General features: G+C 38.0%; 3 protein-coding genes across 3 annotated transcripts in view; 2 read left to right on the forward strand and 1 right to left on the reverse strand.

The window, feature by feature from the left end:
- ace2 (angiotensin I converting enzyme 2) overlaps positions 1–2,248 on the forward strand; it is a 13,696-nt gene extending 11,448 nt beyond the window's left edge. The window contains exons 17-18 of the mRNA XM_046032875.1: positions 1,524–1,718; positions 1,812–2,248. Of these exons, the coding sequence (XP_045888831.1) occupies positions 1,524–1,718; positions 1,812–1,914 (298 nt within the window). The 3' untranslated portion in view covers positions 1,915–2,248. The remainder of the gene's footprint in view (positions 1–1,523; positions 1,719–1,811) is intronic.
- Positions 2,249–2,757: 509 nt separating this feature from the next.
- On the reverse strand, positions 2,758–9,955 carry LOC123959545. The gene is made up of 7 exons (XM_046033662.1): positions 9,846–9,955; positions 9,611–9,729; positions 8,643–8,739; positions 7,473–7,860; positions 6,133–6,258; positions 5,700–5,839; positions 2,758–3,631 (listed from the first exon to the last, which is right to left on the reverse strand). The coding sequence occupies exons 1-7, from the start codon at positions 9,855–9,857 to the stop codon at positions 3,413–3,415; spliced, it is 1,101 nt and encodes a 366-aa protein (XP_045889618.1). The 5' UTR covers positions 9,858–9,955; the 3' UTR covers positions 2,758–3,412.
- Positions 9,956–12,671: 2,716 nt separating this feature from the next.
- Positions 12,672–16,039, forward strand: zgc:113276 (uncharacterized protein LOC553748 homolog). Its single transcript, XM_046033241.1, has 10 exons — positions 12,672–12,900; positions 13,095–13,279; positions 13,375–13,590; positions 14,113–14,188; positions 14,279–14,497; positions 14,708–14,829; positions 14,936–15,175; positions 15,303–15,464; positions 15,696–15,785; positions 15,869–16,039. The coding sequence occupies exons 1-10, from the start codon at positions 12,672–12,674 to the stop codon at positions 16,037–16,039; spliced, it is 1,710 nt and encodes a 569-aa protein (XP_045889197.1).
- Positions 16,040–17,278: the final 1,239 nt, after the last annotated feature.

Consider the following 17,278-nt stretch of genomic DNA (forward strand, 5'->3'; position numbering starts at 1 on the left):
CAATACCCTATGTTTTATGAATTATGAGAAAACACAAAATGCTTTATAACTGGCCACATGGTGGTGCTACTGGCAGCATATCAAGCACATGCCCAGGGGGCACCTGTGTATTGAGTTTGAATATATCAATGACCAAAGAATTTCAATGTATACTTTTACACCTCCCATCTATGAAATTGTATCAAATTGCATAGACTTGTTTGCTGTCCCTGTTTGTGCAGGTTAAACAAAACTGCTGATGATGCATTCAAGAGTTCTGGCAGTTAAAGTGTTTTTTGCCACTGCATAAAAATGTACTAACAGTAGGTGTTAAGCAAAATTAAATACACGAGTTGTGATTGGGGTATGCCAACTATCTTAAGTACCACATTTGGTGATGATTTGATGAAATATGGAAAATAGGAAGCGAGAAATGTGTTTAGCAAAAATAACTGAATTAATTTATTGATTTTTTCTTTTACAGATTCTGAGTATGCCATTAAAGTGAGAGTAAGTTTGAAGGCTGCCATGGGGGATAGCGCTGTGAGTATTATTAATAATTTTTAGAAGTATTATTACATTATATGACTACACATGAAATTAATTTTGCACCTTTGAAGTGAAGTTCAGTCTGTTTCATATCATGGCAAATATTTACCAGCTAAAATGTGTTTCAGTATTCCTGGAACGCCAACGAGCTGTTCCTGTTCAAGGCCAACATTGCGTATGCTTTGAGGCAGTACTACAGCCAAAAGAACGAGATACTTCTCTTCACGTCAGTATCTGCCAAACCAAATATATACTTATAGATACTTTATGCTTGTTTTCCTCTGACTTTCTTTTGTTACCACATTTGTTTGAGAACTTTTCCTGGTTTGCACCTGCAGACCAGAGAACGTCCTCACTTATAAGGAGACTCCCAGAATCTCTTTCTACATTGTGGTCACCAACCCAGCAAATCCCTCCGTATATATCCCAAAGGATGATGTGGAGGCTGCCATAGGGTAAGGCAGTGTATTTTGTTTATACACAGTATATTCCAAAACACTAAGTGCAATATACTTGTTTTGTTTTACCCTCAAAGTTTCACAGACTTCCTAAGCAGCTGTAAAAGCCAAGCAAATGAAATTTATTTTGAATGATTTTCAGTCAGACCACCATTTTGGTCCAGACTGACATATCTCACCAACTACTAAATGGACTGGCACAAACGTTTGTAACAACATCCATGGTTCCCAGAGGATAAATCTTTGTGACATTGGTGCTCCTCTGACTTTTTTTGCACCACCAGTAGGGTGTGTGATAAGTGTTTCATTTATCCTGTTAAATATCTCATCATCTACTTGATGGATTAGATCAAACCGTTGTACAGGGATTCATGGTTCCCAGACAATGAATCTAGCACCACTATGACACCCATTTAGCCACAAATGTGTTTATCCCTCAACTTTTCATCTAGCAACATTAACAGGGCAAATTTCAATTTGTCAAGTACATTTAATAGGTGTGAGCAATAATAAACCCCAGTTCGATATTGATCGCAGGCTGTGTCGAGGCCGAATCAACGATGCCTTCCAATTGGATGACAGGACGCTGGAGTTTGTGGGTATCCCACCAACACTAGCCCCTCCCGTGGAGCAGCCAGTGACGGTGTGGCTGGTGGTATTTGGGGTGGTAATGGGAATCGTGGTGCTAGCGGGTGTCTACCTCATCATCTCTGGTGCCAGAGAGCGCAAAAAGTGAGTGCTTGCTCTCAAGACTGAGACCCATTTCTACCATGTTGGTCCAATTACTTGCATAACTGAGACATGTTGTTTCTTGTGTGTTTTCAGGAAATCTGCAAAGACAGGCACGGAGAATCCTTATGATACAAATCCTGAAGGACAAACTAACAAAGCCTTTGAGGAGAGTGACAATGAGCAAACTGGATTCTGAGTCCACTGCTGTGACCGAAGAACAGAGGTGCTTACATACAGGAGACTCATAGTCACTGTCCTAGAATGGGAAAGTGAAGATCTTGCTCTTAAAAGGACTTTCTCTCATTCACCAGTGCTGCATGGCCTCTTATCAAACATCAACATAACTGATAAATATGTTTGAGTGAAAGATTTAGTTTGTTGGGGATTTTGACCATCACAGACAGTTATTGTACAGTGAATACCTTTGTAAAAAAAGTATATTTAATTGTATACTTCCATGAGAATGTATTGAAAGTGTTCTATTTTTGACAAACTTAGTGAATAAACAATATACAGGTAGTACAACTTAACATGTTTTTATAATTAAGTGTGTTTAAGTATACATTTTGTAAAAATAATGGACTTTTTTTTTTTACTTTGTGTATACTTAAATTATAACATCTAATGTATTTTGGATAAATATTAATATACATTAAATAAACTGCAAATACTGCTTACTTTGCCTATCTCAAGTACAACAAAGTATATTTAAGTACAATTATAACTTTATTTTAAGTTGTACAGTGTTAGTTACCATTATCATTAATACTCAGTACAAAAAGAATATTACTTTTATATAATTCAAAATATTACTATATTATATTACTTTATAATATTTAATATTTGATGGTCAGACAGCTTTGTAATATTTGATACTTTTGCTTGTTTTAAAAAATCAAATTAAATGTTAACAATGCACACCTGGTAAGTAGGTGCATAAAAAAATAATATAAAATAAAGTATTCAATTACTAGTTTATTGAAAATGTCTATTACTGAAATGTTGACTTTTCAAAAAAAAAGAAGGAAAGTGTTGTATACACATTTCCAATGACATTTTATTACTCACCTAAAATATGTGTATACATTTTGGGTGGTCAAAGATCACAGTGTGCTAATAGAAGAGCAATACATTGACATTATGTGAGCAAAGGCTAAAAATATAACATTCAAGAGTATTATATAAGAGTGGGATGTGTTATTAAAAGGATCATCCAAATATCCTCAAATATACATGTATACAGTACATAAAACATTATATAACCTGTCATTCAGAAATCAATTAATGTTTGAGCTTTTGTTAATACAATGCGTTTATGTTTATAGTTTTACTATATTATGTACATTAGAAAACCCAAAAAACAATCAGCTTAAAAGTCCACTTTAAACAAAAAAACTGATTGATGAAAAATTATGTCACATATTAAAATATATAAGTGGACTTTACACACACATACACATTTTCTGAATTGAATATAGTTGTATGATACATAACTACGTACTTCTGCAATAGCAGAATTTGAAACAGTGACATGGGTTTCTGTCACTGGACCAGGTTGCTCAAGCAAAAGAGCTAATTTCATGGTTTTCTTTTGTTTAATATCATCTTCAAGATCCAGATAAAGTTAACAAGAGAATTTTAAATGTAAAACTGATTTGACTGAGAACTACACGCCTGAAAGAAGTGACTCTCCATCACTTCTGAATGATGAAGAGGAATGAATCGTCTTCCTTCCCTCCATCCAGGCATCCCATTTCTACTGAGTCTGTGTTGACGATATGGATGAACCAGCCGCTGTACAGCGCTGACTCAAACTTCAGCTGTTTGGTGCGATCACCCGTCATGTAGAAGAGGAAAGACAGGGTACTCTCATCGCTCTTGGAGATCTGCTTTAGCCTCTGCTTTTCGCATGTCTGAAACAACAAATGTGTGAATATGCATCACTGAGAGAACAAGTGCCTGCGAGGTCATCCTGGCAGTGAGATGATTACTTTGCTTACAATTGTCAAAATCATAATAATCAGCTTGTTAAACTCATGAAATAAAAATTCCATACAACACAGAGTATGAATCCTAGTGACTCTGGTGATTCCCCTGACTTTTCGTCTAGCGCCTCAGGTCAAAATATGTGCTTTCTTTGTTTCTCAATTCTTTTACGACCAAATACCTGCAAAACCAACAGTCACATCAGTCTCAACTTGTGTTTAGTGCTAATTAGCATGTTGTTAGCATACTAACATGATAAACTAAGACAGTAAACCTTGTAAACATTATAGCTGCTAAACATCAGCATGTTAGCATTGTCACTGCCTGAGCATGTTAGCATGCTGATATTAGCATAGCTCAAACAACGGCCTACAGCCTCACAGACCCATGACTGTACACTTGCTACTGATTTAGATGATTAGGTAATTACATATCGGTGTCCATAAAACTTTGCCACTGCATATTTTGGGAGGTGGGAACAAATAATTTTTTGCAAGTAATAAGTAGCCAAAGTCCCAAGTTCTTAATCCTACACTTGGATTTTGAGTTTTACGCAGATCCTAATGTATTCTTCAACAAACGCGATTTCAAAATCTTGATACCAGCAACACAATATTCAGTATCAATTCAATTCAAAGAACTTTATTTGTCCGTTAGGAACTTCATTTGTGCTGAGCATCAGTGCGTGTACCGTTCACATTCCAGAAACACAGCACAATATACCACAAATCACATATCAGTAATAAATGGTTGTATATAAATAAGTAAATAAATAATGCTAGAAAAGCACAATAAATACATGATAAATATGCAATCAAAATTATAAAATTGTTTTAGAAAAAAAGGATAAAATGAACATGAATGATTGAATGCAGACTATTCCAAACCTAAGTTGTCACACATAGTCAGATTTGACATGTTAGTGAACAAAATGAAAACGGATGAGGGCTGTTAAAAAAACAAATCAGTGGCATTTAAAAAATACAAACGTAACTATTTCCAGTGATTTGTTTGTTGTATTTCAATGAATGAAACTCTCATTTGACAGCAACACTTCCCTTTTTTTCAACAGACACTATAGAGTAAATCTACATCAAAAAAGTGCTACTGATCTTCAAGTAGACCTACTAAATCTATAGGCTACTGGGGTAAACATGTGCTTTGTCTATGAATAAGCTGTTCAGCCAACAAAGATTTTTCCACTTAGGTTTGTAGACAGGATCGAGTCTTTCAAGTCGCTTGTGTCTGAGTCAAGTCTCCCATCACTGGTGTTAAGAGTCATTTGATTTAGATTCAAAGCTAATTTCCAAGTGTTTTAGCCAGAGATGTTGAGCCAAATGTTGGTCTGTCTATTGGTCCGTCAACAACTTAGCACCAGCCTGAAATATCTCAACAATATTTAGATTTATTGCCATTAAAATTACATTCATGGTGCCATTAGGATGCATTGAACTTTGGTGATACTCTGACTTTTCATCTGGAGTGAAACATTTAACTGATCCAGTGAAATATCATCTACAAGATGGACTGTCCCACATTTCGTTTGTTGTACAAATACATTTATGGTTCCCAGGTGAAAAATTCTAATGACCTTTATATCCAGTACCATCATCAGGTAAACATTTCAAAAAATAATTTAAATTTGATACTGTAATATACCAAATTTCATGGCAATCCATCAACCTCATGGTGGCGCTAGAGGAAAAATCAGAGGATTCTAGGGACCATGAACGTCATCATTCCATCAGAATTTCCTCTTAATCTGTTCATTGGCCGTTGAGATATTTCAGTCTGGACCAAAGTGGTGGACGACAGTGCCATCCATCAAGCCATGCTGCAAACATGGCTTAAAATATAGAATTTTCACAAACTTTATTCTAAGTTGTTGACATTTTCATGTCTTTTCCTGCCTCTGAATTACCTCAAACGTCTGTTTCCATGTGACTTAGAACTGTATGAAACAGGTTAGATCTAATGTGTAAATTTATTTATTACCTCCACTTGTAGAAGTGCCCTCTCCCCTTCCATGCAACACCTGAGGAAGCAGTTGGACTCAGTCAAGTTTAGGACCACTGGCAATCCTCTGAAACACCTCTCCAGAATGATTGACTTGTAGTAGTAGATGGTGATCTTCTCTGAACACAAAAGAAATTACAAAACAATATGTAAACAAGGAATTTCACAAATCAGTTCCCATTACAGAGTATTTTGAACAGTGAACTATGTGTAAAGAATTCAATTCAATTCAATTCAATTCAATTTTATTTATATAGCGCCAAATCACAATAACAGTTATCTCACAGCGCTTTTCATAAAAGGGCAGTTCTAGACCGTACTCTGTGATGTTATTCACAGAATGGAGAATATGAAATGAAAACTCATCTGTGATTACTGTCATTAAAATGCCATGTTGCTGCATGATACAAACCCGGATTCGGTGAAGCATAGATGATCTTTTGCGAACAAAGAACTCTGAGATATTGGTGAGTGGCCACATGTTTAATTGAAACATTCCTCTGCTTTTCCTGTCTGAAACTTTCGCTTCCTCTTGGAACTGAAAATGACACAGGGAACATTTACATAGCTCTGCTCTCTAATCAGGTTTAAATACATAATGATGCATTTTAACAGTAACTTCAGTTTTCTTGACCTGTCTATACCCAGGTATCCACAAGAGGTCAACTTTTTATGAGTAAAAAACAAAAACAATATTTCAGCTGTATGATTTTTTTCAGATATTCCAATGGGTTTTTCTGGTTGGTTTATTTAGCTGAAGAAGTAGGACACTTTTTGGTGAAATGTTATTCTCCAGTTTTCCTGAGACAGTGGTCCAAAGTCCACAGTGAGAAGCCTATTTAACTTGAGTATTTCCATTTGAAATATATGCCATATGATAAAACACAATACATTTTTAAAGATTAAAGCAGTGGTTCAAACGTGTGACTTGTTACTAAACAAGCAGTGGGGGTGTCACAGTTTTGGTTTTGAGTTGTTATTTTGTGTTTTATTTTGAAAAAATCCTTCTTCATGTGTCTTGTATTACTTTACTTCCTGCTTTTTCCTGTATTTTAAATTTTTTGGTTTGTTTGGTGGTGTTCATTAAATTTTTGTTGAACCTGCTTTGCCTCCTGAGTCAGCGTCTGGATCCTATCCCTTGTGTTCCCCTTATGCTGTTTGACAAACTGTGACAGGGGGCTCCCTTGTTAGCTTTTAGCCACCAAAGACTGCTTTCCAATCAGCTGGTTAAATTAAAATAACTGGTGAATTTTGTATGGGTTCTGAATCCTAGGCTGGGAACCACTGGACTGAACAACCAAACTGTATATAAAGTAGTGCAAACTAGATCTACCTCGACCAGCTACAACAGTCATGCACATTAATACGTCAATACAATACAATAACGTCAAAATAATGTATCATTCACAGGGGCTCATTTTCTACAGAATGAGTGCTTTTACTTTTGATACTTTAAGTAAATTTAGCTGATACTTTATTATTTTTATTATTTTTACATTGTTCTAATGATTTGTTTACTCACTTAAGTAAAAGGCCTGAATACTTCTTCCACCTGTGGTTGTTATTTTATTTGTTTCAATGTTGTCAGGGACAAGAAGACCCAGAAGAAGAAATATCTTGTATTTTCAGAAATATATTATAATTAAATTAAACCTTACTATGGTAATTTACTCACTTATGTAATTGATATTATTAGCCCAAAAGAGAAGAGTGAAAGAGAGAACACAGAGGAATAAAACCGAACCTACTTACCAAGCGTCACCGTGCTGGTTTCTGCCATCATGACAACGTCATTTAAAGTGCATCCTGTCCCATGACATCCCTGACAGGGGCTCTCGGTGTCGCAGCCCCTCCCTCTTACCACAGAGATGCTGGTCTTCATCATGGAAATAATGAGCAGATCCCTTCCCTCCCCATTCTCATCATTTTCAGCTTGGCAAACCTCCTCCTCTATACACCCATTCTCCCTTCCATCATCCTCCTTCTTCCTCCCCACTTCATTCTCCTCTAAGTCTTCTTCCCTCCTCATCTCCATGCTGAAACTGATTATTCTGGACTCCTTGGAGACGGGATATAAAGTGTTCTCATTCGGGCAGGGCTGCTCAGTGTGCTCCTTCATCCTCCTGTCCTTGTGCACCGTCTGGGAGTTAGAAGTGGATGTGGGTTCAGACTTGGCTTTGACTCTATGTCTCTTTGTGTCTGACATATTGTAAATGTAAATGCTCCGGCCTTTCTAGTCTTTTCGACCACTCAAAGCGCTTTTACACTACATCGCATTCACCATTCACACACATTCATACACTGAGCCTAAGTGCTCAATAAGAAACTACATTCACACACATTCATACACTGGAGGAACAGCCACTAGGTGCAATTCAGGGTTCAGTATCTTGCCCAAGCACACTTCAACATGCAGCCTGGAGGAGCCGGGGATTGAACGACCGACCTTCTGATTAACAGGCAACCCGCTCTATCTCCTGAGTCGCCCCATATATGTTATTAATAATAAAAATACATTTAATTTAATGGCGCCTTTCATGGCACTCAAGGTCACCTTACATCATATAAGATCAGAAATAAATTCAGATAATAAGCATATAATAAACATATATTATTGTTGTGTGACAATCCACTTCCAAACACCTACAGCTACTACCAAAGTTACAATGGATGTTCGTCCTCTGGTGAATACCTAAATGTAGGCAGTGCAATGTCATGTCATGCTGACTAATTTCCATTGCAATATAATCATTTAATAAAAAATAATCTTACTGGTCAGCTTTTTGTACAATTTAAACACTATAGTTAATGTATTGTCAATAAGCAGAACTGAAATAGAATAGAGAATACAATAGAGTCTGAAATAGAAACTTTACCTTAAAGATGTTCAGTGTGCAAGACTGTGGAAGCCCATGAACTCACCAGCAATGGATTACTCCCAGCTAACATTTGTGCCAACTCCTCAGGTGTGACATTCTGAAGGTCCATGCCATTTATCTGTGTCAATGTGTCTCCTCTCCTGAGAAAAAACAGAAATGTTAATAAACACTAGTGCCAGAGCCTGTTCACAGGGGCCATTGTGATGCACTGAGAAGCGCTGGACTTTCCTCTGCCTGGAGACACTGGTAAAATGAAAATAAGCATCCATAGGTTGATGGATGTGGATCAATCGCCGGTACGCACACACTCGAGTACATGCTTTATCTCTCTTCATAGTTAATTTGTTTATCAATGTAGAAGATTAAGAAATCCATTCATCAAGTAATTGCAAGTTAATTAAGTTAATAAAACCATCACATATGATTCATAAACCCTATTAGAAAGTATGCCTTATTAGAAAGTGGTAGTATTTTAGAGTAGTAGCCAGTCTTCCAGTTAATATTTGTTCTGCAGGCACTATCTAAGCTTTAAAATCACAAACAAAAACACATTTTTTTTCCAGAGTTTGTTTCTTTTTAATAATCGCATTGATCTTGTTTATGTGCCATAACTGACTGTGATGAAATAATTATTAGACTGTTTTTTTTTTATAAACTTTACTTTTAGAGAAGCAGAATGAGTTTTTTTATGTCCTGTCTATGTCTTGTGTCATTTCTTCAATGCTATTGTTTTTACAGCATATTGTACAGTATCTTGCTTTCTTTTGTTAGTTTTTTATTTGTTAATGTATTTTTTAAAATTGAGTTCCACCATTCAGTGGAAAGCACATTGTGGTCTGTGCTCGAAAAGTGCTAAACAAATAAGATGATCAATTATTCTTAGCCTATGACACAATAAATGGGGTTTTCTGAGAGACTCCATACATTTGCTACAAGCACTGAAAAAATGTTTTTGTTAGTCTGTTAGTTGCTGAGAAACTAATAATCAGTGTTCCAGTGTCTGACATATACCTGACAAACATTTTTTCTCCACTTCCTTTTTTGTACTTGACCACATTTTCTACGTGATACTGGTGCTTTCCTTCATGGATCTGGTGGACGATCAGCACGCCTCCCTTAACCAGTGAATCCTGTCATTTAGGAATAAATAAACACATTTTCTCTTAACAACATAGTCAATCATATCTTTCAAAATGTATTTCTCATAGAGCGGTGCTCACTGTCAAAGACAGATTTTGTCACCCACCGTCAGATCCATGGTGCTGTGGTGTCCACGGCTGGTAATGCTGATAAAAGTGAAGCTGACACCAATGATAGTGGCCGTCTTTTAAAGCCTTCACTGTGTTTGTGCTTCTGCTTTGCATGAACAGAAAGGGAAGTGGGAATGAGGTGTCACTGATGGGGAACTGATGTCAGATGAGGAAGTCACTGAAGATTAGTAGTCCTAAATCAAAAGGGGACTCGGTGTACAGTATCATTTAAAACAAAACTTGTGAGCACCAAGAATTCAGAATTTACTGTTAATGTAGATTTTCTACTTGTAAAGAATCACAGTAGAAGAGGTCTGACTAATGAAAGGTTACCAGAAAAGTTGTGTTATTCACTCTCACAAACAAAATCATGTTTTGTAAAGATCTCATATAAAACACCTTTTTCCTTTTACTTGATGTTTACTTCCTTAATTCTTTAGCAATACCAATAACATGCATTACTGTCAAAAATTTACATAAAGACCCAAATCATGAAAAGAGAGAAGAGGAAATGACAGCAATCCGTTTAATTGATAGTATATCACATTAAGCATGGGAACTACTGGAAGAATATTACTTCCTCTATGACAGTAAATAAATCCATAGTGGAGAGAAAACAATATAAACTGTGATTCAACTAGAAAGATGAGACGAGATTACAAACAGTTCTTCACAAACTGTAATGGTCACTTTGTTACATTTTGGCCTCACATGGTTATTATTATAGGGAAATCACTAACGGTATTTTATTAAAGGGTAAATATAGTAAACAAAAAATGCTTGTAGCCTACATGTTTGACTTTTTAACTTTCATTAGATTATGGTGATCTTCTACCTGATACCGTTTTTTTTGAGTAGCCATCACTGTGGCAGATGCATGGTTCACCGTTATGTATAACTTTCTCCTTGTGCTCGTTCCTCCAAACCTGTGTACACATATGTATACAAATCAGTTTGGAAGAATTAGGATGGAAAAGATAGATTTTGAGCTTTAAGGTTCATTTTTGACTTTGGAAGTAACAGTTTTGTTGTGGTGGCAGCCCGGCTGACGGTGAGTGTCCTGTTTATGTCTCCTCTTTGCTTGTGATTCTGTTTTCCCCTGATGTTTTGGCCTGCCTGTTTGTGTCTCCTGCTTTCCCCCTGTGTGTGCTCTCCCCCGGCTCCCTTGTCTAAGTCTCCTCAGTTCCCCATGCCCGTGTTTCCCCAGCATCCGCCTCTCCCTCACCTCCACTCCCTCAACCCCTTTTTCTCTAAATAAAATCTGTTCATCCTGAGCGTTGTGTTTGGGTCTACTCTGTCCACACCTTAACACAGTTTATCCAAAGCTTTCAGCCACATCTTGAAGGCCATGAGGCCAAACAAAGTCATGTTTACATTCATTGTTTGTCATTAAAACACACTTTGAATTCCTTGAGGTCTAACAATTCTTGAGTGAATTGTCTCCCTCATAAAACATTTTTATATTTTTTAATATTTGAAAATTGTGTATTTTTTTACATCCATAGCACTATTGGAGTGGAAAACTCTACACTGTACCTCTGATTACGCTGCCTCTCCTCACTGGAACAATGCACAGCAGCACTTCAAATAGCCAAGAGAGCTACAGCCAGTGTCTGGTTATCTTAACTTGGCATAAATACTGTAAACGGAGAAAACAACTAGCCTGTTTGTTTAATGCACACACAAAAAAAGTGTGAAAACAACAATTTGTGTTTTTAGCATGGGGTTATGAGCTGGACTATTTTATGACTGGGACCAGTATCTTGGTGGAGTCTTGTCATCACAGTGAGTTTGCCAGGCAACTAGCATAGAGTTTTTTTATGCTAAGCTAACATCTCCTGGCTGTAGCTTCATATTTAATGGACAGATATGTGCATTTCCCCAGATGTCAAACTATTACTTTATAAATGGATGCCATTTAAACTATTTTTTAGCGTGTAACAGTTGTCTGTGTGCAAACATAAAGTGCACTGCCTTTACTGTTTTTACACGGGGATGAGTTGTGTTACTAAATTTATACAAACACACACATGCTGAAGCTATTTCCAGCTTTCCCTGTTGAGCCAGTGAAGTCCAGCTAAATCTGTAGGGCCTGAGGTGGATTGAGTTACATGAGAGGCACACGCCACTGTTGCAAAATTTCAGTTCTTCCACCATGCACTGCAGTATGCCAGAGCTTGTTTCCACCATCTCAGAAACTGGCATATGATGACAAACCGAACTCCAGCAGGTGGGCTACTGTTATTATTCTGCATGATATGTTTGTCCGCCTGAAAGTGTTGAGTAACGTTGACCTCTGCATTTCACCTTAAATACTGATGTAAGCATCGGGTGATAAAACACTTTTCATACAAATGCACTGCTGAAAAAAAAATGAAAGTGTTAATCAACTTCTCGATAATATTGAAATTGAAATCTATAGTTTTGAAGGTTTTTTAAATGCTTCTCCAGCGTTTAGGATCAACTCACATAGAGTTAAAAAAATTCTTTTGCTGCCAAAACCAGAATGTCTACTGTTGTTCTATACTCAACTTTAAAAAAAAAAAAAAAAAGTTTCTCAGTATTTTATGCCTTTCATTGATTAATGTGGTGCTTCTTTTGGAGTGCTGTAAATGTGTTTGAATTTGTTTGCATCTGAGAATGATTTGAAATGACTAAACAAAACACAAGTTAACACTAGTCTGCTATTCACTGATCAAACCACCGTTGAGTGAGAGTGACATGTTGCAGTTTGAGGAACTGACTCAAATCAGGTTCTGAAAGTAGGTTACTACTTATCTCCCCGCTCTCGTTTTTAATTGTGCCCTGTAACTGTAGTGCCTATGTGTGTGTTTCAGATGGTGATACTCGATGTGTTAATAATAGGGGGCGGCCCTCATGCCTTGACCCTGGCTAGCTTGCTATCCACTGCTCACCCTAATCCAAATTCAGACCCTGGACATGACTTACCACTCTCCCCCTTCTGCTCGGGCCCTTCGAGGCCTCAGCCAAACCCAGAAACATCCCACAACAAACTCTGCAGTGGCAGGAAGAAGAGGAGAGCAAAAAAAGGTACAGTATGCTTGACTTTACTAATAAAATTTGTCACCATTTTCATTTATTATCTTATATCTTGATCAGGCTACCTCACTTAGAAAATATAACAAAATAAATTAATGTTCCATGTGAGATACCATAATTAAACTTTTGCTTCCTTTGTGGCCTCATAATTCAGTTCAGATGTGATTTGAGATTAGTCTCCGCAGGTGTGACACTGGAGGAACGACTAGCAAAGTCAACAATATCAGAGAGTGTCGTTTGCCCCCCGCAAAGTCTCAGAGTGGTAGATTCCTATGGAGAGTGGACCTGTATGTGGGAGAGCCAGTTCACAGCTCTAAAAATCCCTCACTTGCGCTCACATACACTGGTGCACACAGATCCTCTCAATAAGGTATATAACAAACAAATTCCCCTAAAGTAGAAATGAGGAAGCTGCTTTTAAAGCATGAATGTAAATAAGCATGTGTATATATTTTTCATTGACAGAAAGCTCTGCAGGAGTTTGTTTTAAAGTTTGATCGTTTGACAGAGCTGCACAGTCTTCCAGACCAGGTTTATATTCTGGACAAAAATGCATTCTTCAATGACATGAGGCTCGGCAAGAAGGAGAGGAAACGTCTAAACATCACCTCAACACTCAAGAAAAGTTTATCCTTCAGTCTGCCAGGAACCAAACTAAGTGTGGATTTCTTTAAAGATCAGGTTGGACACAGTATATTTGTGCGTGTTCTGCATGAAATGTTTAATGTTACACTGATGTCACTATGTTACTCTACACTTAAAGGAAATGAATAACTTTAAAAAAGCTGTGTTTGCTTGACTTGTCTGTAAGTACACATCTCAATTTGTATTAATGCTCTCTAACATCACATTCATGTATTTCTGAATAAAGAACTTCCCAAAAGCATGCAACACTGCATCTAAATAACGTTTGTTGTGATTAGTGTTTTGTGCTTGTTTGGAGTTATTTTTTTAACATTGAAAGAAAATATCATAATCATATCCAAGAAATGTGTTTATTCATTCCAAAACGAGACATGAAAATTTAACTTATGTATTTTTTTTCTTGTTTTTAAAGATGTATGTCTTCAGTAGGAATCAAAGGGGCATTGTAGGTTTAGATGGAAAAATATGGAACAATGCCAACATTTTCTTTTAAGAAGAATGAACACCTAAATCTGAGCATTGCTATTTCCTAGTAGCTGAGTTGGTGAATCTGTACAGGTGGAGAGATACAACTTGGACAAAGTGCTGGTAAAGGGAACAGTGGAGCGCATCACCCCTGTGATTGAGGACAAGGACGAGATGGAAGAAGAGACTGACCGGATAAAGGAGTGGGAAACAGAGGGTGAGGCCACGAGAGCGACTGAAAGGAAGGAAGACGGGGCAAAGAAGAGAGTGAAATATTTTCAAGTCCAACTTCAAGAAGGCATCACCCTAAAAGCCCGCCAAGTTGTTATGGCGACAGGTCCGACCCGGGCCCAGATGGCAAACATCCCCTCATGGGTGAAAAGCATTGGAGAGAGCTACCCAGAGGAGCGTTTGCAACACACTGTGCACCTCATGCATCACCTGGCAACTGCTCGGCAAAAAAATAAAGACACAGATTGTTGGAGTGTGAAAGAGACTTTAACAACTAAAGGTGAGTCAGATTTCAGTGTCATTTAACATCACAATAATTTTTTTGTCTTCATTATTACTTTGCTTTCACCTGAGGTTTCCATGCTTCTGCTGACTTCAGTGGCTATTTGATCTCCCATCCTTACTGCAACACTTTCCTTTACAACTCCTCCCCATGTGACTCTAAAATTGTGTGTAGTGTGTGAGGCAGGGCAGAGAGTAATGGTAGTTGGTGGAGGTCTGACCAGCGCTCATGTCGTCTCAATTGCCCTGCAGCAAGGTGCCAGCCATGTGACATGGGTCATGAGGAAGCACCTCCAGGTTTAGTGACAGTGTGAAACTGCATGTAGACCAACCATAAAGAACTACAGTAGACATACCAGTTTGCCTCCAACACAAATACCAGCCTGAATTATTTCTTGTACAGTTAAAACAGTTTGATGTGGGTGATGTGGAGAGCCTGGTGGGTCGTTACTCCCACGTGGAGCATGGAATCAAGATGGACGGCCAAGCCTACCTAAGACAGTTCTATAATGAGCGGAGTCTCCACAAACGGCTGGCTATGATTCGCCAGGCAAGGAAAGGAGGGGCTGTCACCCCAGAGGCCTACATCCACCTACAGCCATTCATCCTGAATGGACAGGTGGACGTAAAGACATACTGTCAGGTACATGTGCATCCCAAAGGGTTTAAGGCTGAGTGGATGAGAGGTGATGGGATGAGGTGAGATAATCTCACGACAGGTGACAGAATGTAATGTGAAGTACGTAAAAAGATTTTTTTTATCTGTCCAGGTGAGTGAAAGCAGCTGGTGCTACAGGAACCAGGCCTGGAGTCTTTCCCTCAGCACCGGGGCCCACTGGACTGGAGATATGATCTGGCTCGCCACTGGCTGCAAACTTGACGTCCAACAGGACCCGTTGCTTTCTGAGGTGATGAGGGAATTCCCCATTCAGGTGGGTTGGACATCCCAATGTTTTAGGCAATTCTGTACGTAGGGTGGAAAAAGAAAGAACATAAAAGTTTTGCTTGGTTTAAAAAAAGTTTTAAAATGACTTGAAGGATAGCAAGACAACGGGCTCATGTTAATTTTTCAAACCACTCCATGTGCTCTATTTTCACAAGCAACCTGAACAAGGTAATTATGACAGATCCATAAATGGTGTCTGTCATGTCCCTCCATGAAGGTGATAGATGGTTGGCCATGCATATCAGAAAGCTTACAGTGGGCAGATGAGTGCCCGCTATACCTGATGGGGCAGTACACCGCTCTTCAGGTGGGTCTTCTATGTTTTGGTCTGTATTATTATTTGACAGTTTCCGCATATGGGGCCATTACCTTTGTTTCCTCCACACACAGGTTGGACCTCATGCAGTAAACCTAGCTGGGGGTCAGGCTGCCAGCATGCGAATTGCCAAGGACATCATGTGCCGTCAGCAACAGGACAATGCAGATGCTTTTGAACTGATTGGGGAGAAATCCAAAACTGAAGAATATATTCAACAGATGAAAGGCCAATTATGGCTTTAACTTTACCATTTAGTCTGAAGAGCTCAAATGCACATGAGAGTAGTCATCTATTGTTGATTATCATGTTCAAAGGGGACTTGTGATGGGCCTTGATTAAATGGATTGGACTTAAAATCTGTGAAACTGACTTTTTTGGGGACTATCACGAACATATTTCAAATTAACACATATTCATCCTTAATTGCCCAATCAGTATTCGTTCAATATTAACAGATATTACACAAAAATTTTAGGACATGGCTTGGAATGAAAATCTGCAATTTATGTTTGCCTCGTGTGATCAGTTTCCATGGCTGACATAAGCAAATATTTTATGGCAACAAAAATGTATAGTGAGTTTGTCTTTATCTGAATCAAGGTTCTAAATGATTGAAGGTTTTGTATATTATTCATATTGTAAAGCCCTGTGAGACAAAATCTGAGGAAAGTAAAACTGGGTTGAATTGACTGGGAGAACCCAGCAAGAAATTTCACTGTTAAAAGGCGTCTAAACAGAGCCCAGACGTCTAGGATAAAACAGGGCTGAATTTGGGCTGTCAGTGAAAGTTTGGTAGACGTCTAACCATAGCCCAAAACTAGTCTAGTCATCAATTAGACCACCATTGAACGGCTACATATAGACATGTATTAGATGGTGAAAATGGGTCTAGGCTAAAACAAGGCTGAATTTGGGCTGTCAGTGAAAAGTTAATAGACATCTAACCACAGCCCAAGAATAGACCAAATACACAGCTTTTAAGTGACTACATACAGTGGGTACGGAAAGTATTCAGACCCCTTTAAATTTTTCACTCTTTGTTTCATTGCAGCCATTTTCCAAAAATCAAAAAAGTTCATTTTATTTCTCAGTAATGTACACTCAGCACCCCATCTTGACAGAAAAAAACAGAAATGTAGAAATTTTTGCAAATTTATTAAAAAAGAAAAACTGAAATATCACATGGTCATAAGTATTCAGACCCTTTGCTCAGTATTTAGTAGAAGCACCCTTTTGATCTAATACAGCCATGAGTCGTTTTGGGAAAGATGCAACAAGTTTTTCACATCTGGATTTGGGTATCCTCTGCCATTCCTCCTTGCAGATCCTCTCCAGTTCTGTCAGGTTGGATGGTAAACGTTGGTGGACAGCCATTTTCAGGTCTCTCCAGAGATGCTCAATTGGGTTTAAGTCAGGGCTCTGGCTGGGCCATTCAAGAACAGCCACGGAGTTGTTGTGAAGCCACTCCTTCGTTATTTTAG

This window comes from Micropterus dolomieu, linkage group LG20 (assembly GCF_021292245.1).
Source record: "Micropterus dolomieu isolate WLL.071019.BEF.003 ecotype Adirondacks linkage group LG20, ASM2129224v1, whole genome shotgun sequence".
NCBI classification, from domain to species: Eukaryota; Metazoa; Chordata; class Actinopteri; order Centrarchiformes; family Centrarchidae; genus Micropterus; species Micropterus dolomieu.